Source organism: Rhamphochromis sp. 'chilingali', assembly GCF_963969265.1.
Source record: "Rhamphochromis sp. 'chilingali' genome assembly, chromosome: 15".
Taxonomy (NCBI): Eukaryota; Metazoa; Chordata; class Actinopteri; order Cichliformes; family Cichlidae; genus Rhamphochromis; species Rhamphochromis sp. 'chilingali'.
The window spans coordinates 14,124,173-14,150,319 of NC_137942.1; the positions used below are offsets into that span (position 1 = coordinate 14,124,173).

General features: G+C 39.4%; 2 protein-coding genes across 2 annotated transcripts; one reads left to right on the plus strand and one right to left on the minus strand.

The window, feature by feature from the left end:
• Window positions 1-6,447: 6,447 nt before the first annotated feature.
• med9 (mediator complex subunit 9) lies at window positions 6,448-7,266 on the plus strand. Its single transcript, XM_080905473.1, has 2 exons — window positions 6,448-6,585; window positions 6,793-7,266. Exons 1-2 carry the CDS (start codon window positions 6,506-6,508, stop codon window positions 7,010-7,012), a joined length of 300 nt encoding a protein of 99 aa, XP_080761599.1. The 5' UTR covers window positions 6,448-6,505; the 3' UTR covers window positions 7,013-7,266.
• On the minus strand, window positions 7,065-8,885 carry LOC308411537 (dexamethasone-induced Ras-related protein 1-like). Its single transcript, XM_080905472.1, has 2 exons — window positions 8,531-8,885; window positions 7,065-8,414 (listed from the first exon to the last, which is right to left on the minus strand). The coding sequence occupies exons 1-2, from the start codon at window positions 8,799-8,801 to the stop codon at window positions 7,891-7,893; spliced, it is 795 nt and encodes a 264-aa protein (XP_080761598.1). The 5' UTR covers window positions 8,802-8,885; the 3' UTR covers window positions 7,065-7,890.
• Window positions 8,886-26,147: the final 17,262 nt, after the last annotated feature.

Genomic DNA, 26,147 nt, shown 5'->3' on the forward strand with positions numbered 1-26,147 from the left:
TTTGAAGGTGCAGTCCTATTAAACGTGTAACCCCTTTAAATTAAACAATTGAAGCCTACCACCTAGTGGATAAATTGTGCATGGGCATAAAGGATGCAAGGAAATTTGAAAATGTTTATGCCGAAATGACTGACATGAAAGTAAGACAGTTAGGGAATAATTACCCCTGGCTGAGGGCTCAAAAATGCAATGCTAATCTTTAAATATAACTATATGGTACACTGTATGTCAGCATTTAAAGCCTTGACAAACTCCATATGGAAGACCTAAGATTTTTTATAAGCTTTGTATGGAAGCCAACCAACAGGATCCAGTGGTCTTGTTGACAGCATCCTGGTCACCCACGATCACCAAAGGCAACAGAGGACCTTCAAAAGCGTTGGTAATACCTAATAGTCACAGCATTAAGGAGGTGGCTTAGTGGATAGTGACTTATAATGTTCTCATACTCGTGCTGTGTTTAGGAAAGGTGGTGGAGAAAGTTGTAAATGAGTGTATCTGCACCTGAGATGACGGCAACCAAGATCAAGCAGCTGGTCTCAGTACAGCCCTACTCTATCACACTAATTACTACCTTTATACATTATGAACCCAAGGCTGTGTTCCGAAAGCCTGTGTATGATTTGCATGATTTATTTTTATGATTTATTTTTTAATATTTATGAGAGGGTTGAAAAAGAACAGAAAATGTTTTTGTTTGTTTGTTTTGATTCATAAAGTGCTACTTTCTTACATTTTTCACTTGGGGGCAGTGTTAGCTAATTTTGCGCAACAAAGCCCACAATTCTGGATTTTATATACTGATTTCTAACTATGAATTCATTCCCACATTTAATATCTCTTCTTTTTAATACAGCCCATTTTGGAGAAGTCTGTGCAAGCCTCAAGCTTGTCATTGCTCTGCATCCCCTGTTGCTTATAACATCTCTTTTTTCCCCAGTATCATTAAATTAAAACAGACTTTGAAGTCTGATCATAAGCACACAGAAAAGGAAAAGGTGTTGTATCAGCATTATTACCCACCAGATGTTTTGCTTGACACCAAACAAAGGCTGTATTACACTATTTGGGATTTCCTGAGGAATATTTTTAATTCCAGTTATACAGTAAAATGCACTGCTATTCCAGTAGTGGTCATTCCACAGGAGTGGAATTGTTTTTCATGAATAAAATGGTACTGTATGGTTCCAAAAAATCTACACTGAAAGGTTTATGATGCTTTTGTGAGCTTTACGTTGTGGGCATGTCATGATGGTGGACTCTCTGCATGTAGAAACAAATTAAATATGAACTCTTCTTGAAATTGCACCTACTTCCCTGAAGACATTTTCCGAAACGTTAATGTTTTCTGAATGCATGTTATTAATCATTTATTAGTTAAAAGAAATACATAATATTAAGGTGAGCACCATTGGGCCTGAGACTGTCCTTTTCAATCACGAATAGTAGCTTTTCAGTATGCAGCAGTGAACCTGACACAGCATGCCTGTTTTAAGTTTCAGTAACCTGCTGTCTTGAAGACATAACAGTTCAGATGATGCTGTTTATCCTCAACCAAACGGAGAAAAATATGTTACTGTCCAATATTGAGACAGGCCTCGGGCACATTGTACTATTCATATTTACGACATTCATCAATCTTACCAGTTTCTTACCAGTTACCTATCTGTCATTTGGACTTTTTATTTTTTTTTCTTTCAAATGCAGACATGCACAAATTCCCTTCTTATCTTGAAAACAGTCAAAACCTTTTTCCTGCAGTGCCCAATTTATTTCATTTAACAGGCAGAAAATATACTGTTTGTTCAAACCTTGCCTGAGTGCTCAGCAGCAATGACTCCATCTGTAATTCAATTATGGAAATCAAAGAGGCCTGTTAAAAAAAACCCAAAGCTTCGTGGAACCGAGCTTCAGATTTCTTGGAAATAAGAGACGATGAGCATGAACGTACTCTGGTTATAATCAGGATGTTGAACAGTAAAATGTCAAATGAAGTGCAGGAATCAATTAATAGCTGCACCAGCTTATTATGTTCTCCTGTTTTGGATAGACCAACAACTAAGAACAGACAGAGTGCAAATGTGCATTTCATGTTACATGCCACAGAGGCTGACTAGTACAACTGAATCCTGACCCCTGATCTATCTCATGCACATATCCTCAAGTATCCATGGCAGTGAAGTAGTGTTTATTAAATTAAATGCAAATTTGGATTGGATTATGACCAGCAGCTGACCGGCTAGCTCTTTGGTGCACATAAAGACACTTTGTGAAAGCATCTTTCCTAGAAACTTTTATGAAACCAGGATTCACATGATGGGAACAAATCTCTTGTCAAATAAAACTTTCACTTTGCCCTAAATCTAAATAACAAGAAAGGTTCATTTTATTGGGAAACGATTTGTTTTAATGATGCACAGCTTCAGTGACTGTGTCTTTCATATAGAGATGCATGCTAAGATTAGACCACAGATTAGCAGACAGGACATCTGCATCCTGTCAGAGATGCTGGGAGGTGACACATCTGTTGGAAACTGTCAGCTGCCCATTCACGTCATTACAGAGGCTGAGTGGGGAAAGGCAAGCCACTCTGGGACTCCTATATATGGGTTCAACTGGAAGTGTCCTAAAGTCACCCAGGCTTAAAAGATATCTATAATTCCCTTGTTAGCTATAAGTTACAAGTTTAGTCTGGGCTCCACACGAGATATGTTCCAGGGCAAAGTTTTACTGCTGGAGTTCTTACATAGAAATCTATATTGAAAGCTAGAAAATAAATAAATCACATTTTGTTATGAAGTATGATGAAATGATTACTTCTCAAGAAATTTTAAGTAAGAAATAAAATAGGAGCTTTGTGTAAAAAAAAAAAAAGCAAACAACCAAACAGAAAACAAAACAGAAGAACTACTTAGAAGAGTTTTTTCTGTTGAATAGCTAACCATAAATATGTAAATGCATACTCCATTTTAATAAACATTACTGGGAAGGATATACACTGTAAATAGTGTATATCCTTCCCAGTAATGTTTATTAAAGGAAGGCTGAGGTTGATATTTACAATTGTCCTCTGTGAAATTCACAGAGGACAGTTGTAAATATCAACCTCAGCCTACCTCACATCTGAAAATTGACTTCTCCCTTCTTCTACCTATTGCTGTTGAGATGAACTAGATGTGAGAACTGTGATCTTTGAGAACTATGAAGGATCATGCAAGTGTGAATAGATCTATGAGCTGAAAGTGATGTTTAGAGCTTACAGAACACATGTGACTGCATCTACAAATCACTATTCCTTCACGACTACCTGTGATGTTTAATAAAACCTCACTACCTCTGCAGGCATTCAGTCACTTTACTTGAAAGTAGAGCCACTGACATTTTCACTAAATATTATATAAGCATAAGCAGCACGCCCCAGCACTGTTGACTAGTATGTGCTGTTGGCAGCAAGTAAGTCCTGGATTTGAATCCACTGGCTGGCTGGAGCCTTTCTGTGTGCAGTTTGCACATTTTCCCTGCATCAGCATGGGTTTTCTGGCCTGATCCCACAGTCCAAGGGGTTACATTAATGGTGATTTTAAATTTGCCACATTGGTTATCGTTCTGTTTGCCCTGCAGTAGAGTGTGACCTATTCAGGGAGTACTCCACAGTTTACCTTTTGGCAGCTTGGATAGGCTCCAGTCTTAAACTGGATAAATAGAAGAAAACGGACTAGAGTAGATGGATTACAGAAGCCATTAAAAAAATAATTAACATGGATTTTCCTTAAATCTATCAACATTTTTCTACTTTCAGTTGCATCACAAGGTGTTGACAACAGGTATTTGATTTTGCAGTTTTATGCTAGAACATGCTTCGTTAACACAGCAAGTGTAAGTAGATGTGTTAATTATCATGCTCTGCAGTCACTGTATATATGGAACAACTAATTTAAAGAACCGTAATGAAAGCAGGCCACTTACAATAAAACAAAATATAAGTCATAATTAAAATGTTACATTTCTAAATGCTTTTCATATACTTTTAACTTCATGTTATCACTGTCACTGCTTTCGCCGAATGAATAGTCACTTGAGTATCAAGAACAGGACTAAAGATGTCACTAATGTTCACGAAGCCTAAAAACCAGACCACACCACAAATAAAAAATGTTCAGTCAAATAAAAGTCAATGAACTAAATTCTTGTGTTCATATAATAATGGGATATTTATTCTCTCTACTGTGCGTGTTAGCCATTGGGATATTTTCATACCTTTCTAATAATGCTGGGTCACAAAATGACCCACTTTTTAAAATGTATTAATATAAGGTGTCAGAGCTTTCCCTGACCCAAATGGTAAAACACTTAGGGAACATAATGCCCAACAAACTCAATCTAGGTCACCTGTACTAACTCATGTAAGTTTGAGCAGTATGTAACACTCTGTCATACTGGAAATTAGTGTGAGGACTGAGCTTCTGGTAGGATCTTCAATGATGCCACACACTGAGGTATGAGAGAAAATGTTTCCTGCTGACCTATATTTTTTCATGGCTATTTGTTTTCATCAAAGCTTAATTTCAGCAGCTGCTCCCTTCCTCTTCCCATACCTGGCACACTCATTACCCACACGTAGCAAACACTATAAGGAAGCATTCTCATTAGTCACTGCAGCAATGAGACCACCTCTGTGACACAGCCAATGAATATTTAAGATCATCTTTACTGAGATTTAACTTCACATTTAATGAGGCCAACATAGAGACCTGCTGGTGACTGATCTCCCAGCAATATGGGTCAATGTAAGGGAAGACAAGACAGATTAGTTTTATATTTGCACAGTTATGACAATACTGTGATTTGTTCCTGAGAATTCATTTTAAAAAGGTATTGATTCCATCCTGTTTTCTAGGTTTATCGTATGCCACTATTCTGCATTAATCTCTATAAGTTGAATATAATATATAAATATAGTTGGATACATTGTAGTCCATTAGATTATATTTGTGCATGTTAAAGTTTATATGGGTTGCCATGCTTCACTCAACATGCATGACATGTGTTACACTTGTAGGGATAGTAGATTGCATTTACTGCCGAAATAGATGTTTCAGGTTGCTAGGTATTGGGATGTGAAGCAAATTTTCCCACTCATTGCAGGTCAGCTTTGTTTGCTTGGTGTATTAATGGATTATCTGGGCTTATTTAAGGGCCAATGTGTGCTGCCGTGGGTTTCATTCAAAATAAAAAACACCTGGGGAAAGTTATTAGCATAAACAGTAGGAAAAAAATAGGTTTCATTGGTTTCTCTTAAAATACAGTTAGCTTTAGGCTAACCACCACTTTAACACCTTAGACTCAAGATGAGAAGACAGCAACTTTGTTTCCTTGATGCTGTGTAATGAATTCAATGATGACACTTTAAAGTAAATGATGTTGACATCATTTCTCCCTCAGCTTTTTTCAGCCTATATTGCTTAAGGTCATAATTCCCTTTTGCATTTTCATAGTTCATTGGGTGCTCAAAAGAGAACCCAAGGCAGCAAAAGGAATTACATAATTTTAATTGTGCCTTTTTATTTTTTTATTTATTTCAAACATTTTAGCAATGAATGAAAAACTAATCTCCTCTATTTTGCCTTTCAGTGTGATTCACTTTACCTGTATAGTCTGCATGTCCATTCATTCATTCATTGCTCTTTTTCTTGTTTTTTGTTTTGTTTTGTTAGACTTATTTATTTTTTACTTTATTTTCATGAGTTTTTACACTCAACCTGGACTTGTATAGCAAAAACACAAAAATACATTCTGTAAATAATGTATGTGTGTCTGTTTGTTTATGAACTTTACTGCAGGTCAAGAATGTAAAACTTATTTGACATTGTGGCCCACATACAGCTCACTTTTATCTTAAGTGGGTTGAGCCTTTCTGCCAGTGAATTAAATTTTAACTGCACATTTAATCACAGCGGTATCTTAATATTAGAAAAAGGAGAGCGACTTCAACGGTTTTTCCACATGATAAAGAAATGCTGCTGTAGTAAATGAAAGAAATGTATCAGCAGAATTGTTTGGGCTTAAATTATAAGAAAAAAAATGTGTAAAATTACAGAGAAAGTTGCCCAGACTGGCCTGTAATTATCTAATTATGAATTACCACTCACTATTTATTTATTCTGGTGGGGATGGGAGGGGGGCATGCAAAAGTTTTAAAAATTCATTTAAAAGTCAAAAAAATTGTGCACTCTTTCACACATAGCATCCAGTGGGCCGGACTGCAGTCTTTGCCAGCCGGTTCTGCCCCGCGGGGCTTATGTTTTACACCCCTGCTCCAGGTAACTGAAGAAAATACGTACAGCACACAGTGCGTATCCACGCAATTACAAAGTATAGCACTATATCTCGAAAAGGTCGAATGAATAGAAATAAATATTTCTATTAGTTTTTTACAATTCGAATGTAGTGATGTCATCAGCTTTGTGGCTGACGTAAACAATCTGCGCCGGGAAGCTGAAGAGAGATGGCGACAGCTCAGGCGAAGCTCGACAAAGAGAGCGATGACTGCTCTCTGCTGCCTTTAGTTCATGATATTATTAAATGGTAAGAGTATTTATTGGTTCGTGTGTTGTCACATTGTGTGCTGTATGCACGGGACAACACTTGCTTGTCTCAGTCGCTTGGTGGAGTTGCTATGTTGTTTGCTGTGTTAGCTGAAGCTAATGCCGATAGCTACAAATGTTACGTTAAGTGTCTGCAATAACAAAGCAGACGGATGACGCACTCTTCTTTTCCCCCATTTGCTTAAAGCATGGACAAAGACAACCAGGATGTCCTCCAAGAACTTGGTAAACTAAAGGCAAAGATCCAGGAGGCTCGAGAGCAGATCTCCAACATGCCGGGGATAGACAGCAGTCCGCTGGAGCAGCAGCAGCAGCTGGCCACGTTGCGGGAACAGGTTCGCACCAAGAACCAGCTGCTGCAGAAATATAAAAGTCTGTGCATGTTTGACGTGCCAAAAGCATCGTGAGACTAAAAGACTTGGTATGCACGCAGTATGGAGGAAGTAAATGGAGGTGGCGTGATTCAGGAACACCGGATGGACATTGAAATAATAACCGTCTTTTCTTTAATTGTGTCGGACTGCAACATGTTTTGAACTTGTCTTTGTTTTGTGTTACCACAGCGCAAATTTGTTTATATGATATTTGTATTAAATTGGGATTTTTCGCTTTTTTGAGTCCCATGATATTGATACGTTGTAATAAATTGTATTTTGTATAAGCTTCGTCCTTTAAGGTTATTCGGAATACATAAAACAGACTATGAACCACGGCGAGCTTCTTAATAAGGGCTTCTTGCAGTTTTAATCTGCATGTGAATGACGTGTCAGGATGACGCAACAAGTGCATTTTAACAGATGGACAACATTTTTCTAGTTAAGGGAAACGGAGATCTGTGAAGAGTGTGAAGCTTTGTTTTTAATGCAACTTCTTGGAGATTTGCTTGAAATGAAAAAGAAGGGGAAGGCAGACTATAAAAGTAACAAGTTTTATTTTCTTATGCAAAAGTCTGGGTAGACAATAAATACACATTTAGCATTAAATTTGATCATAATGGAACAATCAAGTTTCACCATGGTTGAAAAAGTACAGTGAAGTGTAAACATGTTTCTTCTTTCCTCAAATGCTGCTCTTAGAAAGTTAAAATAGAGACAGATTTACAGCATTTTCAGAGCATCTACTGCACTACACAGAGATTTATGAGCTGAGCTAGTTCACAAGTCTCAGCCCAGGCTGCACCACTGTGTCAGTTTATGGGCTTACATATTCCTTGTCAGTAAACTGGCTATCCACCACGGCTCCTAACCCTCACAGAAAAGTCTTTCACAAACTGGCAAATGAACTGTCAGCATATGATGCAGCCTTTCTCTTTGGCTTGGCTGCCGCCTACAGCTTTCTCCTTTATGTACATCAAGTCACTGTGCACGCTTGGTCTCCGTGCAAACGGCGCCACTATTCCATATGCGTTCCCGTCCTTGCACTTCTTGTTTTTGAACGACTTCCTGTGGAGAACCTCGCAGTACTGGAGGGAAACTTTGCAGTGTCGGTCGGGGCTCATTTCGTTTGGCAGCTTGGCCATGGTGAAGAGAGTCTGAAACATTTGGTCTACGTTGGTGTTTTTCTTTGCTGAGATTTCAAAGTATGCGCAATGTTCGTCCCCGCCAACCAGCTGCTCAATCTCGTCGTCTTGCACCTCACGGTAAAAGTCCCTGTCACACTTGTTGCCGCAGATGACCAGCGGGACGTCCACGTTCTCCTTGGTTTTGTTTCGCAGGCAGGACTTGGTCTCGTATATCTGGCGCTTCAGGCGCTGCACCTCTTGGAAGGAGTCTCGGTTATCGAGACTGAAAACCAAGATGAACACATCACCTGGAAATACAAGAGAAGGTATATTTGAATATCAAATAAAATTATAATAACAATATTTGACTGTAATTAATTAAATGCATGGTCAAAGCTTCATGTGTCTGCAAAACTCAACTCACCAGTAAGGATTGAAAGCCTCCTCGTTGCTGGGAAGGGATGGTTCCCAGATGTGTCCAGAATGTCCAGCTGGTAAACGTCTCCCTTGATACTGTAGAATTTCCTGTGAAAGTCCTCGATAGTAGGCGTGTACTGGTCATCAAACCTCTCGTTGAGAAACCGAGAAATTATGGCTGTCTTCCCAACTTTTGTGGAGCCCAGAATCACCATCCGATGGCAATTCTTGGCCGGGATGTCGAACTCGTTTTCGGGCGGTGACATTTTCTTAATCATGATTGCAGCAGATGCACCCGTTGGCAAATGGTGCTCTGTCAAAGCGATCGTTCAAAAATCCTGTCAGTGATGTGAGGGCTCTAACCTCGCTCTCTGTCTGAAGCCAGAGGAGAGCAGGCTGAGAATTTATGGAGAAGGCTTGCCGCGCCTCCAGTGCGTCATGCGTCACCCTACAGCTCTCAGAGCTGGAGCAAGACCTGGAATTGGTACTGTTTTTGTGCGTCAGCCCTTTCTACCGCTCATCAAAAGAAAACACGAGTTTGTTTTCAGATATAATGCTTAACTGTTTCAAAGTCTCGCCATCAAATATTCCTAATTTCACACATTTCGTTTACTTTTTTCTTCACATTGTTTATACAAATCTAGAAAAGGCAATCAAATTATTCACACATTTATTCACAGTGTGTGCATTATAATGAGGCATGGGACTGCAATAACATTACTGCCTTTAACCCTCTCAAGGCAGGCGTTGCCGATTTGCAACAGTTAAAAACTAACAACCTGATTACCCCACATACATATTTTATGAGTTTTTTTTACTCAGAAGTACCACTGCAGGACTTGGTTGTGCATTAGCAACAAAAAGTTTAATTTGAGCCTGAGAGGGTTAAAGCATTAACCTCATATGAGTATTCAACCACACAGTCCAAGCTCGGGCAGTTCAGACGTAAGTCAAATTTCTTGCAAACAAAAGCTTTATTTGTTCTCTTTTACCACTGGCGAGTAAACAGACTGTACATCAGCAGAAAACAGATGGAACAAGGTTAGGGAAACTGAGAGGGGCGCAGTGATACACGCTTATGTCAAAGGGGTGACTAAAATGTTTGTTGTTGTTGTTTTGTTTTTGTTTTTTTTGGGGGGGGGGGGGGGGGTGATTTTAGTCAGTATATTCCTCCGCATGAACCACCTTGTGTGTCAGCCTGTTTAGAAGATGATTACGTGTTTATTTGTGTTGCTAAATATCTTTAGGTCGTGAGATCATCACAAATGCAAGTAATTCAGGCTACATAAGATTTGGAACACACGTACTCATCAGGTACCCAGCTGAAGTGGGCTGCAGCTGGGTGTACCTGGTGCGCTGCAAGCCATCGATACCCATTTCTATTGATTTTTTGCTAGGTATTAATCGAAGCAGCCCAAGATAGAGCCTTCGGTTTGTGACTCAGACTCTGCTTTTCCACTTTACCAGTTTAATCCCTTATCACCTTTCACTTGTCTTCTCACCTGGGAATCATTGTAGAGAGGATTCAAGAAAGAAAGGAAGAAAGTATTGGGTGTTGTCTGGAATTGCTCGTCACTATTCACTTGGGTATTTACTGTGTAAACAATTTTCTTTGATTTGTCTAACTTACAAATGTTGCTGCTGTTGTGTGTGTGTGTGTGTGTGTGTTTTTTTTTAAATACATTAACAATTTTATGTACTTTTTTCAATAGCAGCCTGAAAAGTTAAACTCAAAGAGTCAATAAATTATAAGCAAGTAGTAATATGATATGACAAAAGTTGTAAAAAAAAACCCCCAACTAATTCTGCATAACATTAAAAAATAATGATATTTCTATTTATAATCTTTATTTTATTCAGAAATTCAGTTTATATATAAACTGATTTTTTTTTAACTCTTAAGTTTTCATTTCTTGTATGAGTGTAGCTTCACTAAGCTGATGCAACACAGCTGCCACCAGGGTTCACAGTGTTGATATATTCAGTCTTGTTGCCCAATACGCTAAATATGCTTGACATAATAAATTATATTTTACCCTATAGGTACAAGTCTGGATATTTACCTTCATTTCACACAAATCCTAAAACTTGCAAATACTGATGACCTTTGTTAGCATTCTGTGGGGTAGCAGGAACGAAATCAGATAGGTGTAGCTAAGCCTGGTTGTTCAGTGCTTCAGTGATGGGTTTGTGTAACCCGGCTGGAGTGAACAGTGCTAGACCCTTGACTATTGGTCAGTAATTAAGCCAGTGTGTTCTCAGTGATGTGTATAACATGACACGTGAGGAATAGCTTGTCCAGGCTTAGGCTTCAATAAAAAGACGTGCATGAAAATCTGATGGGTGATTTTAAATACTCTTATTCGCAGGGGATTATTCTTGTTGTTTTCGAGAGTTCTGATTAAGTAATTACAGTTGCATCAAAATATTTCTGCATATTATAGTTCCACATAATCCCAAAATAGATGGTATGAAGAATGTTGGGTAGTTGGGTTTTTTGTGAGAGGCGTGTCTGTTTCCTTATAGCCCTGCCATGTACACCACTGAATAACAATGGTGAATATGAACATTAGCCTGTGCGAGACATTCTATAGAAGTTACCTTGGGTCCCTGTGACCTCACAGACTATGCACTCTCAGTCATGCCTGGAGCGCAATGTAATTGAATTTTTTTCCATTTGTACAGGGTTTGTACACACTCTGTCTGAATACGGACTGATATAGGTCACATTCTTCAGAGGTCAGCAGTCGTCTCTTCTGTTCATGTCATGATATATTTATCAAGCATTTGTTGACGATCAGACTCTGAAAGAGCCGTGTGATTTCAATTGAAACAGCCCTGTTTCTCTAGAAGTTGTGATGCTGTCCCATTCATCCACTGATTCTCTTAAGTGCACATCAGATCTCAGGTAAAAACTTTCCCAGCTGACACTGGGTGAGAAGTAAGAGATGTGATTTTACCTTAAAAATGATAAGTAAGGATTTATCTTTAAGCATTAACCAATGTTTTTGTTAAGCGACTCAGTAAGTTCATAATAAATTCAAGTTCATAATGAAATATGTTTTTCATAATAGATATTTAACAAATAATTTCATTTCTTGGTAAAACCTCACATTGAATGGGTCATGGTCAGAGCTTATTTGCTTAGCCAGATGGAAAGAAACATCAACATTTTCACAGTGAATTTTCTTGAAGCTCAATGACAGATACACAGACCCAGGCTGCTCATCTAAGAGCTAGCTCAGGGTCAGTCCTAGAACATACTAACACACAGAACATGTTTTTTCAGGCACCATGTCTCTGCATGTGTTTTTACGCTTGTCATAAAACATGAGCCGCATGCACTGACCTGTCTACATGGCTGTCGGTAGAGTAAACACACCAGCTCCAGCCCACTCAGACCACGGCCAGTCACACACATTAGGCTCATTTCCTTCTCAGCCATGTTTGCCTTCATCAATTAGTAAAGAGAACACAGAGGAAAAAGGAAAAAAGAGATAGTGTGATTCTCTATGAGGACAGAATGCTTTATAGGCAATGTAAAAACAAAACTGTGTTATTTTGGTCTGGTGAGAGGACTGAACTCTTCACAACAGACCTACGTTTTGGTGTTATTTTGGGCATCTGAATAGGCGCACTAAGTGCATGCTTTATTGTGAAGAAACCAGTCCAGTTTAAGAAAAATAGAATCTCGAGTGTCCTTATTTTTGTCAATGACAGCACCATAAAATCTGACAACACAGCTGCGGCAGACGGTGGCGACACAGTCTGAGTCTTTTTGCTGAGAGGAGCTGCAGATAATTTTCACTGTGATTTGTGGCTTGACCTCATTTGTGATGTTATGTATAAAAGGAAGCCTAAGCACTCTCGCTGATTTCACAAACTGCAGCTACTTCTGTAGAATCAAACTCCCTACGCCAGAAACTACACAGAACACTAAGATTTTCTGCACTATGTCATCATCCTCATTCTTTTCTATGGCAGCGTACACGCATAACACACATTTACTTAGTGACTAATTAATAATTGACAAGAATATGAGCATGTGTGCACATAATTGTGTGAATGAGTGTGTTGGTGGAAAGAGATGGAGTTGGTTCATATTGACTTGTATGACTAATCTGCCCTTGAAGCCTAAGAAGTTTAGGAATAACTCTGGGGCGAGGTCTACCCTGGCTAGGTTGCCAATCTGTCAGAGGGCTAACACAGAGGGACAGACTTGTAGCTAATTTAGGATGCCAAGTTGACCTGATGAGCTTGTGGCATGAAGCAGGTCTGTTTCATGGAGAGCATACAGGCTTAGGAAGACCATGCAACACCCACACAGAGCCCCAGTCAGCCTTGATTCAAATCACTGCAGCACAGCACTAGCAACCCCCCCCCCCCCCCCCCCCCCCCCAAAATATAAAGCCATTTTTGAAAAAATTGTTAGTTAAATTTCTGGGTCGGGGATGAGTTCCTGCCCCAAGTGGAGGAGTTTAAGTATCTCGGGGTCTTGTTCACGAGTGATGGGAGAAGGGAGCGGGAGATCGACAGACGGATTGGTGCAGCGGCTGCAGTGATGCAAACGCTGTACCGGTCTGTTGTGGTGAAGAGAGAGCTGAGTGTAAAAGTGAAGATCTCAATTTACCGGTCGATCTACGCCCCTACCCTCACCTATGGTCACGAGCTGTGGGTAGTGACCGAAAGAACAAGATCGCGAAATGAGCTTCCTCCGAAGGGTGCCTGGCCTCTCCTTGCCTGGCCACCTTGGTGTTCCCCCGGATAAGCTGGAGGAGGTGGCTGGGGAGAGGGAGGTCTGGGCTTCTCTGCTTGGGCTGTTGCCCCCGTGACCCGGCCCCGGATAAGCAGAAGAAAATGGATGGATGGATGCATAGTAAAATTTCCTATTACTGCTTCTACATTTGTTGCAAGCAGGACATATTGGATGAGATGACATCAAAATATAGATTTAGATAACATTTTTGTTTTAATTGTGTATAGACACAAGGCAGTTCATGCACACTCCATTATGCACAGGGTTATTGAAAACAGAAAAAGAACTACAGGAAAACAGTTGATTTAGCTCAGGTATGAGTTATGATGGTTGGGCCTGCAGGTTTTTTAAATTTTATTTTTAAAAGCTTCTGAAGCTCTTTATGCTCCTCAAAGACCCATCAGATATATTTGATGAATTTTCCCCCCTCCATTTCAAACCTTCCATTTTGCAAAATAATAGGTTACATACTCCAATAAAAGTACTGTGTATTTATCCATGGAATTTGCCTCTGTTTACTAAAGATGAATATGTAGCAATGTGCTAATGATCCTGCAAGTGACAATCACAAGATGATGATTATAAGATGGTCATTTGGTTGTTTTTTTAAATACTAGAATCAAACTGTGTTTACATGGCGTGAGGCTTGGGCCTGTTGCGTGTCAGCCCAAGCTATCTCAGAGAAAACCTGTTGAATGAAACAGGGGCCTGTGATTTCCAGTACAAAAGCTTCATATTTCAGAGCCAATCAGAGCACCGGACTCAGTGCAAGTTTACTTTGCCAGCCACCTTCATGTTTGAACAATCTAACAATCTGTCAACCACATTATTATCTACAACAACATGCAAGCTGATGTCGTGCTCTCTGCATGACGTAGAACACGCGGTTGTAAATATGAAACAACAAAACATCTCCCTATATGATAATATGGCTGCCAGTCATAGGTAGGAAAACGCCAGTGTTTATGGCATTTAGTGACCTGTTTTAAGGACTTTGCTGGGCATCACAGTAGGAGGGAAATAAAACAAGAAAATTATATCCTTTTGAGAGATGTCCACGAGGACGGAACAACTTGTTCTATCAGCAATGTAGCTTCAGCTTCTCTCTGTGAGTAATCAGTGATTTGGCGTTAATGATTTCACATACACTGAACAGACAGTGGTTCAAAAGGTTTGTGTTTTTTGACCCATCTGACCTGGAAATTGTCTTGTCTGGTGGTTATTTTCCTCATGGCAGTAAATGTACAGACAGCCACATCTCATTATGTGCACCCAAAGACCTGAACACACCATAAAACATTAGACTCTCTCTCAGGTCACAATTATTATGACTCCCTTTAGAAAACAGTAAAGCCTGGAATAAATCCCAAATGCTCATCAGCTGATATAAAACACAGAAAATGGTGAGAATATAGAGTCAGTCTTTAAGTAAGTTCACATCAATGCTTTGCATTCCAATTTTGCCTTTTTAATTCAGTATCACTTATCCTGAGCCCAGTTTCCAGAGTGTGTGGACAGTTATTTTCTTAAAAATAGCTCAGATAAACACTCTTCACCAGACTGCAGGCCAAATCTGACCCTTTGGTTGTCCCTGACCAGCCTACGTTAGGTGGATTTCAAAGAAAAAAAGATTACACATGCACATCTGTACAAGTGACTACAACTTCAGTGTAAACGCAATACAAATAACTTTTATTAAATGTGAGTTTTGTAGGCCTGAAAACTATGAACTCACACTAAAAATAAAGACAGACTGAAGCACAATGTGGAGTTTTTATCAAGACATAGACTCCTAAATATTTATCTGCTGAAGTTAGAAGTAAGGTTGAGTGCTTATTCTGTGGAGATTGCTGTGTTTAACAGTTTGAATCACCATTATGAGACCACCCATGAAGAGAAATACAACAACTTGACCAATAGTGACATCTGAGCCTTTGCCAGCAAACCTGAAAAAGTAACAAGGACTTATTTTTATCCAAGCTTTACACATCCAGAGATGGAGCTGTCAACACCAGCTTTGTGATTTCCCAACAAATCACTAAAAACAGTGAGCCATTCTCTGGAGAGTATACCAAAGAGTGTTTGATGAACTCTGTCACGCTAATAGTACCTGAGAAAAAATGGCCTGTATTTGTATAGCGCTTTTAGAGCATCCCTCTCCAGGAGAATGGTAACAATGATGGATCAAGGACTTGACTTTTTCTTCTTGGTTCTGGACAAGAGCTGTGATATCCTACTATAAAGTTAAATCCAGATACAGATCCTGTGATGATCACCCGTCTGCCGCCCTGCTCATTTCCACCTCAGACACTAAACCTGACTGCAATTCACTTGCTCAAGCTGAAACAAACAGGAATTCTGTAACTGAACAAGAAAAAAACCTGAAAAACTGAAGATTGAGAAATAAACTACAAATAAAACTGCAATAACACTTTGTATAAAGTTGAAATTCTTTGAATTTTTGCAAAAGCATGTACATTTTGCTCACAATTAATTTTAGGAATTTTGATGAAATTGTGAGGCCTTTTCTGTGTTTGGTTGTCATCCTGTGCTGTTTCATCTTCTCTTTGTTGCTCTCCCTTTCTCTGTGTGTGTGTTCATGTGTATTTGTGCGAAGACCTAACCATGCCTTTGTGTTTCAGGGACGGGATTCCTTCTGCCTCCCCACCCTTTGTTCCTGTGCACCTGAAGATGAAGAGCTCACCTGTTTGTCATGGATGAGTGGAAATCCTTCCATAATCACCTGAGCATTAAACTCACAGGGTTAGTGAAGCCGGTTCCTTGTGTTTATATTTTTGCTCTATATTACTCCGTGAGAACTGGTATTCAGCTGTTTTCTTCTCTGCGCAGAAAAAACGAGTTTCTGAGAGAATATATCTGTGTTTGGACCAGCAACCTCTCCCATAAGTCCAGCATTTGAATCCTGCTTGCTCCACTGGTTATGACAGATTTCACATTTTCATCGCCCAATTATAACATATACTCTTATCAGTAGCAGTTTATAAAGAGATAAAAATAATATTGAGCAGAATTCAGTTCAGAATAGTCCTGGGTCCATCCAGAACAGTTACAGTTTCACTTATTGCTCCTTGGGAAAATTAATTGCCCATCTCTGCTCTGCATGCTGCCTAATGAAGGAAATTCCATAATTTCCTTCGGGATTAATAAAGTATTCTGATTCTAATTAACACCAATTGTTATCTAAAATTAGGAACCATAGGTCAATATAAAGCATCTTAGCATTTTGGTTAGTTATAAAGTTGATGGAGACCAAAAAGGAATAAAAACAAGGTTTCTATGCCAATCTTTCTTTAGCTTTGTGAAATGTTTAGCCATTTCAGCTATAAAATGGCTAAAATATATATTGATTCTGCCTGAGGTTTCTTCCTGTTAAAATGGAGTTTTTCCTTCCTACTGTTGCCAAGTGCTTGCTCAAATGGGGTCATTTTCTTGTTTGGGATTCTTGAGGAAATTGTTGTGGTGATTTGGTGCTTTTAAACAAAACTGAATTGAATTGAATAAAATCACAATATATCTGTGTAGTTACTAGCTGGGTTGTTGCCCAAAGTAAAACAACACAGTGGGCTTTCAGGGGTACCAGGGCAGAAGATTACTTTATCATGTCAAAGAAGAGAATATAAGTTTTATTTGACAATTTAATGTTTGTTAGGGAAAGAGTAGTATCTAGCTATCCTACTCCAATTCCTTGCTGAATTTGATATTCTTAACATAAGTTAATTTGTTCTTGTGAGTTTTGTCTGCAAACAAAGGAGCTCAGTGCACCTTTTGGAAAATTGGCTTGAGGTACTACTTGAGTTTTTCCGTGATGCATCCTACCGACTTGTATCAGAGGTAACTGTCCATTACAAAATTGTTATTACTTCAATGAGCAGTGCAGTCAGTGGATGTGTCTACATGAAGTGATCTTATAAATGTTCAACCTTAGACGTCAGTGAGCTGCTGCCCTTTGCAGCACTGTTTACGTAACTGTAATAGTTCTCTCTAAAGAGCAGGAAGGTAGAAGAAAGGAAAGAGAGAAAGGTAGCAAGTCTTTAGCAAGGATTAATATATTTAACCTCACCTCACACACTCACGTAGGCTCCCTTGTAATACCAAATAGTAATAAAATCAGTTGAGCCACCCTCCAGGTTGTTATGTCAACATTTAACCCCCTCTGTGAGCGCCCAAACCCACAGGCACACACACGTACGCACAGCAAATATTACATAAACTCCCACCAGGTACCTGCGCTGCTGTTGTGTACAACCTGGGTTCCGTGTAAAATTACATTACAATTCTTTTCTTTTCTTTTTTTTTGCATGGAATGAGTTATATCTAATAATTTGCAGAACTCTTTAAATACCTTGTGTGATCAATACTAATTTAGCCTTTTTCTACGTGACTCACAGCTCTTTACAAATGAGTGTGATAACACCACACAACAGAGAATGCCACAGCCTAAACACCAGAGGTTTGAAAAGGACACATTCCCTCTGTCGCTTTGAATTTGAGGAGTTTTTAATCACACAAACCTAATTTGCAGGGATTAACTGCATTTCTCTAGGTTTCCTAATCTGTTTCTTTTTATAGAGATGAAAATTTGCTATTATATGTCATTACTTTCCGTATGCCTTTATTAACAGATTTGTGTGTAAGGGAATATGAAATATTTTCTTGTTCAACTCATTTTAAAAGGTTATTAATTTTTATCTCCATGTGCTTTTCCCCAGAGCAACATTTGCATACATTTGCCTAAAATGGTCACTGATAACATTAACACCTAAATGATTATTAAATGCTTTCCAAGGCTGACTAAGCTGTGAGTCTCCAAAGGTTGTGTGCCACGGAGCTCATCATCATTTAACACACACCTTGTCACGATCTAGCCTGATAAAAGCCTGCTCATCGAATGCTGCGCCTGATATTACATTTGTGTCAGAGTCATTCGTGATGTGATGGTAATATTAGATTTTCAGTTGCAGTTAATATTAAAACCCCATCATCACATAAAAGTTTTGACTATTAAACAAAAGCCAAAAGAATTCATAGTGGTTATGTGTAAAAGCTGACATATATTGAAATAACCTGGCTTCCATTTAATCCACAGGCATGAATGGGTTAGGTTTTTTGACCACAGGCGTGAATGTGAGCATGAATGTCTAGCTGTTTGTCTGTCTGTGTTAACCTTGCAATAAGCGATGACCTATCACAGGTGTCATTTACCCCGCCCTTTGCCCTGTGGTAACTGGGACTGGCTTTAGCCCCTCTATTACCTTCTGGTTGAACAGAAGAAGATGGATGAATGTGTGGATGGATGGTTGGATTAAGCAGTCTGTTCTGGCCATCTTCTTTGTTTTTGTTTACACCTGCACTGTCTTATTGCCTCCCATTTGGACTCTGTATGATGCCATTTCACAAGCTAGTGAGAGGGCGAGTACTAAGTAGCCAACATGGATATTCCTACTGTTCAGCTAATCAGGCATATATGCATGTTCTTTTCAAATAATTACATAGGCATTATGCACAGCCATGCATAGTGGCCTTCAAGTTGAACACAATTCACCCTTCTTAATGAGCTCTGATATGTGTGTGTGTGTGTGAGAGAGAGAGATTATCTGTGTAAATAAGAAGGCATCAAACGCATCACAAAGCACACATAAATTACAGTAAAACACATTCACTCTACACTTTAAGTTTGAAAGTGAATTGTGTTTACTTTCTCGGAAAAATGTCAATACATGTTACAACAAAACAACTGCAAAGTTACTTCAAATTCTGATGTAACTTCACTTTAAGATGCAAGGGTAGAAATACTGCAACCATAGAAGAAAGGACACCGGAGAGATATATCAATCCTGACAAGTGTTTGAACAGTTAACACACAAAGGTGCCATGAAAAACAATGCCCTGGGCTCACAGGAAAGAGACTGTGGTTTCAGTCTCTTGTGGCTGATTTAGATGAATTACCAATATGAAATTATCCCACATAATGGAAAAAGGAAAGGCACTCTCAAAGTATGAGTAATCCTAGTTGATTGTGGAACCTTGTGTATTAGCTGGATTTCATAAGGCCCTTGAAGAAGTTTGGGGCTCAGCAGGCTAATGAAAAAAGGATATGTAGTCCTTTCGTGTACAGCATGCTCCAATGATTATAAGATTAACCCAACAAATTACTCCTGGACTGGGTGAAAAACTTAAAATAGTTGAAAACACATAGTTCTAATATATTTGTGTGGAGGATATATATTATGATTATTCGGGGTGATATGGTGATAGCAGACAAACAATCAACAAACAACAAAACTATGAAATCATATGAGAAATCATGTAGGGGGATATTAAAGCTGGGTGATAGGTGAAAATAGCCCTTAGCCCATAACTTGGAGGTGTAGTTTGGAAGTGATGGACCCAGTAAAGGCAACACTGGGTCACTTCAGAATGTTGCAGTTTAGAAATACCAAATAATTGTGTCTTGAATAGTAAGTCAAACAGGATGACCAGCAACAAAAACGTGCATGGTTCCTGAAGCCAAAAAGCATCAAAATACAAATTTGCACTGATGTAATAACTTCACTTAGTCCAAGCAGTTCTCACCTTTGTTTTGAGCTCCTCACTAGTGTTTCTTTGCATCAGTTCAAACAGAAAGGTTTATTTCAAGCAGCCATCTCCCAACAGTGGATGATGAAATGCTAGATTTGCTACTTGAACTCTGGAAATCAGTGCGATGCCACTTTTGGGAATTCGCATAGCAAGAATTGGACTCGTATTCTGCAGCAGAAGTAATTCTGTGTCTTACTTTTCTGGTCTTTCTTCATTAAAATATCTGACACTTAAGATCATATAATACTGTATATCTGCAAAAGAAATGTCTTGAATGATCCAGAGTTTTGCCTGGTACTGCAGCTACATATTATTTTGCGTAGGAGTGAATTTGAAATACAAAAGTGTTACTGGAGCAAGACATATTTCATTTGAGTAACATCTTTAGGAAAATGTCAGTGGCTTCTGACAGCAGGTCAGTGAGAGCACAAAGCATTACAGGAAGTTTTGCCCTCAGAGCTCAGCTGCAAGCCAGCTAATTAGTCCACAGCATGACAAGTTTGTATCCTGCTGTTCACAACCAGACTTCTCACCTTTGATCCTCTTTTATTGCAGAAGCAGAGTGAATATTGAATTCTTACCTCATTCAGTTTGAACTCTTTCATGCATGAATTATGACAGCCAACAATCTGGATTTTTTTTCTGAAGTATTTTTGTTTATCTTTAGCCATGAAAAAACGATTTTTGAGCTTCATTTTTTTAAACATACTTTTCAAAGAGTTTTTTTTTTTTTTTTACATGTCCACGTAGTCAGTTCATTGGCTGACCAGTGCGTGGCAGGGTACGTGATACCATCAGTGTCCAATGTAGCAGTTTATGTGCAAGAATACCATCAACACTGACACAAATACAAGAAAACAGCCTTTGAATAGCTGTCCACTGTAGTGACCACTATGTGTGAAAGGCTTAACCATGTAGCCACTGTTTCCTGCCAAATGTCAATCAGAAAATAATTTCATGTTTTAGTTCATACAGTGTTTAAAGAACTCGCATCCTCCATATAAACATAATGAAATTTTAGATTCACCAGCATCTTTGTTAGGTATTCCTGTCCAATTGCTTGTTAATACAAATATCTAATCAGCCAATTACATTGCAGCAACATTTAGGTCATGATCATGTCAACCCCATTAGGACAACCTGCTGTTGATGCATGGCTGCCTGTTAATACATTTTGGTTGCTATGCCCCAGTTGTTGCAGTGCAACTGGCACAGCAGACAAACTTGTCATAATAGGACGAGCACAATTGCTGCTAAAAATATTAATAGCAACTCTATTCTAACCTAAGTGTCCTCTTGACTGTGTAACTGAGCCAACATGAGCAACACCAGGCCTGAAATAGCTTATCTGACATCAGAGATCATAATTTGTTAAACCACACCAGCACTTTTCTCACTGGTACATTAAAATCTTTTAAAGTACAAAATAAACCGGAAAGTGCTGTAGTTTGATTTTAAATGTATTCTTTATTTATTCAAGCAACTACACTTTACAACCTAAATGAAAATGAGAAACTGGGGCTGCGTTAGAGGGCAGCGCCAACTAGCTTATAAAGAGATAAAATTAATATTGAGCAGGACTGAGTTCAGAATATTAACCTTATTTCTTAATAAACTTTTTGGTTTCTCATGGGAAATTCATTGTCCACCCTGAAGAGCTATTATAACTATTATTAACTTTGACCTTTCTTACAATTTTAACACAGTGGGAGAAATAATTGTTTGATGGCCTGCTGATTTGTAGTTTTGCTCACTTAAAAAAAGAAACAAACAATCTGTAATATTATGGTGGTTTCATTTTAATGGAGAGAGACAGAATATCAAAAATCCAGAAAAAACACATTACATTAAAGTTTTGAATTGATTTACATGTTACTGAGTGAACAAAGTATTTGATCTCAGAGCAAAATGTGACTTAGTACTTGGTGGAAAAACCCTTGTTGACAAGCACAGCGATAAGATGTTTCTTGTAGCTGGTCACCAAGTTTCCACACATTTCTCTCCTCTTTACAGAAATTCCCTAGATCCTTCAGGATGCTTGGCTGCTGCTTGACAACTCAAAATTTCAGCTCCCTCCACCAACTTTCTATAGGATTGAGGTCTGGAGACTGGCTCGGCTGCTCCATGACCTTAATGTGCTTCTTCTTTAACCACTCCTTTGTTGCCTTGGTGGTTTGTTTTAGGTCATCGTTACGCTGGCAGACCTAAGCTTCCACATGACGGTCTTGTCCCTGATGTCCTGTGACATCGCCCATGATGGTGGAGAGGTTGCAACTGCAGAAACTGATTCTGTGGGCAGGTGTGTTTTATATACATAATGAGTTTAGATCAGGAGTATCTGTAATTGAATCATTGATTTGATTGATATAGACAGAGGCCTACTTTTAAATGATTTATAATAAGTCGAGTATTTCACCCGGTTTGTCTTATGGAGCTCATAGTTTATTCATCTAAACCTGGCCTCTGAATTTTTGACCCTGGAGCCAGGAGAGGATAACGCTGCTGAGCTATGCAATAAAGAAGCAAGGACAGTTCTGCTTGTCTGCCCTTCTTCTGTCACTTGATTCACACAGTCTAATGATAAATGCAAGGACAACTCAATAAAGAGAGAAACGAGCACTCAGATACACATACAGTACCATTCAATATTTCAACACAAATCTAGGGAGGGATTGCAGTGAAGATGTGATTATTCAAACAGATTAAATGGTGTGAAAAGTCCAAACCCCATTGTCTGTGTGGAAATGACCAAAATAGAATTTCCTCTCATGTTCTTGTTGTTAAATTTAGCAACTATGTCTGGACCAAGTTGCACAACAATAGAACACAAGGTCATGTCCTGCAATCTGTGTGTCAGTGCCTAGCTGCAACTCTTGGGCCCTGAAGAGCCATTACCAACAGCAGGAGGACAGGGTGTACTGAGAAAATGACAGACTTGGTCAATACTGGCAGCCTGTTAGCCTTGCTGCTGCACCGAGCTAATTATGTATAATTGGCCCTCACTGCTTTGAGTGCATTACTGGCACCATGACTCCAGGGATGAACGTTATCGAGAAACTGATGTTCTGTAATGTGAGACTGAACTCAGAGTTGAACAGGTGCAAACACACACGGGCGATTTACATAACTCATGTACAAATGCACATAGATTTCTACATGAACTCATACACACATGCAAATGCTGACCTTCACTGCACTCGCCTACCTGAGCTGTCACCTGAACCCAAGAGCAATCTCATTCTGATCTGCATCATAGCGACTCTTGTTTTCAGGCTATTCTTCATATCTTAAATTGACCCACCATGTTTATGGAGCCTGATAGTGATCAGCATCCCAGAAGATCAATCCCGTGCACCCAGCTTTTCTCTGACCTCAGGGAACCTGGCTACTTAAGCCTTAGCAAGGACAAGTTGTACAGGCGTGTATCTGGCTGAACTATGTATTACCTGGAAAGACCTTCTCCTGGCTGTGATGAGAAGGATATAATTCATTAATGCTTAAAGTGGAATTTTATTATTTTCTTGATAGTTCTTAAAGTACTTGAAAAGTTAAACAGAGTTTAGCTTATTAGAAAATAGCCATGGATGCTCTATGGATATCCTTATGGAAATCCATGGAATATTACAGTAGGGCTCTAACCCTTTCATCATTTTCCCAAAAACGCACAAAAGATGTTTTATACCATTAATTCTTACTACTAATTCTTATAACTTACTATTTTAGAGGCTTTAATCAGATATTGAATCTATACATCAGGGGCGGGGCGGGGCGGGGCGGGGCGGGGGTCTGGAGTTCCCCACCCCTGCTATACATAGTCTGTTGCTGAATTGAACTTTTGTGAAACCCCTTTAAAAGCTTACTGAAGAGTACACATTTTGTGCTACTCAAAAGTTGCATTTAAATCCATACTAGGCAGCATTCATATGGACTAGTGCAGGTTCTTGTTCTTGTTGGCAATTTTGTGCTCTAGCTAGCGAGATTATCAGACATCAATTTAAATGCAAGGTGTTGGTGCTGATTAGATTACCTTTATACTAGTTTCATATCTGTTTAACTACAAACCAGCCATATAGCTCACTGCTCATTGTTTGTTGAATTCAGTTGGCTAAATCCACAATCCACACTTCATCCTACATGGATGAAGTGAAGAATCTGGCATCATGGTGCCAGGACAACCACCTCCAGCTGAACGTCGGCAAGACCAAGGAGCTGGTGGTGGACTTCAGAAGGAGTCAGCACAGAGACTACAAGCACATTATCATCAATGGAGCTCCAGTGGAGAGGGTGCAGTCCTTCAAGTATCTTGGTGTCCACATCTCCTCAGACCTGACATGGGCTGCCCACATTCAGGTCCAGACCAAAAAGGCTAGGCAGCGCCTGTATCACCTTCTGTGGAGAGCATCCTCACATAGAACATGACATCGTGGTTTGGGAACAGCTGTGTGAAGGACCAAAAAGCTCTCCAGAGAGTAATCCGTACAGCAGAACGCTGCTGCAGGATTGCTCTCCCCCCGCTTCAGGACACCTACACCAGGAGATGCCGGACTAGAGCAGCGCAGATACTGAAGGACCCGTCGCATCCTGGCAACAAACTGTTCCAACTTCTGCAATCTGGTAGAAGGTTCCGCATCTTCCGGGCAAGGACAGAGAGACTCAAGAGGAGCTTCTATCCCCAAGCCATCCGGGCCCTAAACACACACACCCGCCCTCTCACATCATCTATAATTGACTGAGACAGGACTCTCTTCCAGACACTCTAAACCAAGGCACAATGTACATTTCAAGTCCTTTAATTTTAAATATGTTTATATTGTCTATTCTGTAAAATAGTCAGATGTCTATTCATATTAATGTACAGAATTCACCTGGTTGCTGCTACTACTGCACATTCACCCAATGTATATACTATATATATATATAATGTTCTTCCTCTACACCCCCCCCCCCCCCCCCCATTTTTGCACATGCCGAGGAGCGTGTCAGGCTACATTTCACTGTGTGTTATACTTGGACATCAGTGTAGCAGCACAGGTCAGCTAATCATCACCTGCACACAAAGAGACATCTATTGGAGCTCAAAAGAAAGAAATTATGTTTGAAAAGAATGACTTGTTTCTAAGTCATTATTTTCCCCCACCTGCCAAATGCTTTAACCCCAAAAAGCCACCCCATAACTCACTAACCTTTAGAACCATCTATATGTATATGTATGAATTATTCAATCTCTTTCATTACTGTGGAGGAATTTTCTCCCACTGTTCTTTACAAGACTGCTTAATTTCTTTGAGTTTGGTGGGCATTTGTTGATGCACAGGTCTCTTGCCACAGCATTTCAGTCAAGTTGTGGTCTGGACTGACCACTGACTGGGCCACTGCAACACTTTGATTTGTTTCTTCTGGAGCCATTCTGCTGTTGATTGGATATATACAAGGGGGGTTGTGGTTGATTCAGTTACTATAGGGTGCCCTGGTCTTGTGACTGCAAAAACAATCATGCTTATTAGTTGGGTGAAGTATTTGTGCTAAAGTGGCACTATGTGTTGTATCCAAACATCTCCGCTTTGGTCGTGTATGTCCAAAAGCCTTTGTTTTAGAAGTCTCGTGGCGCAGTTTTGCAAGCCTAAGCTGTGTTGCTATGTTCTTTTTTAGCGAGAAGAAGCTTTCTCCTAACAACCCTTCCGAGAAAATACTTGTTCAGTCTTTTTCTAATTGTTCTTTCATGTCAAGTGCATTTCATTAGCAGCACCTGTCTGCTACTTAATGTCTTCATTCCTATGGAAGCTTCAAAGATGAACTTAATTTTCCACAGCAATGCATAAAATCTTCTTAATGCTAATTAGCTCTAAAACGACCTTCTTCCTAAGATAGCTATGTGTCACTCAGGTTGCTTTCACTGAACATCAAGCACTCAACAAGCACTCAGAATTTAAAGTTAAAACCTTTTTGTTTTTCTTTTAAAAAGACCTCTCACATTTTTGCACTGAACTTAAGTTTTCAGTTGCATTTACATGGAAATGTAATTTCAAAGAAATTGTTCTGTGATATTACTCCGTGTTCAGCCTGTGTCAGAAGAACACTTCATGAAGACACACATCACCTGCAATGCAGTCAGGTGTTATCATTCACGGGGGGGGGGGGGGGGGATTTTGAATAGTGTATTGTTCCTTCTGTGTGTTACGTCATGCCACCTTGTTGACCCTTTTACATGCAGTACGAGATGTGATTATTAAAAAAAAAGCTGGTTTGACTTACTGACTTACTCAGTCTT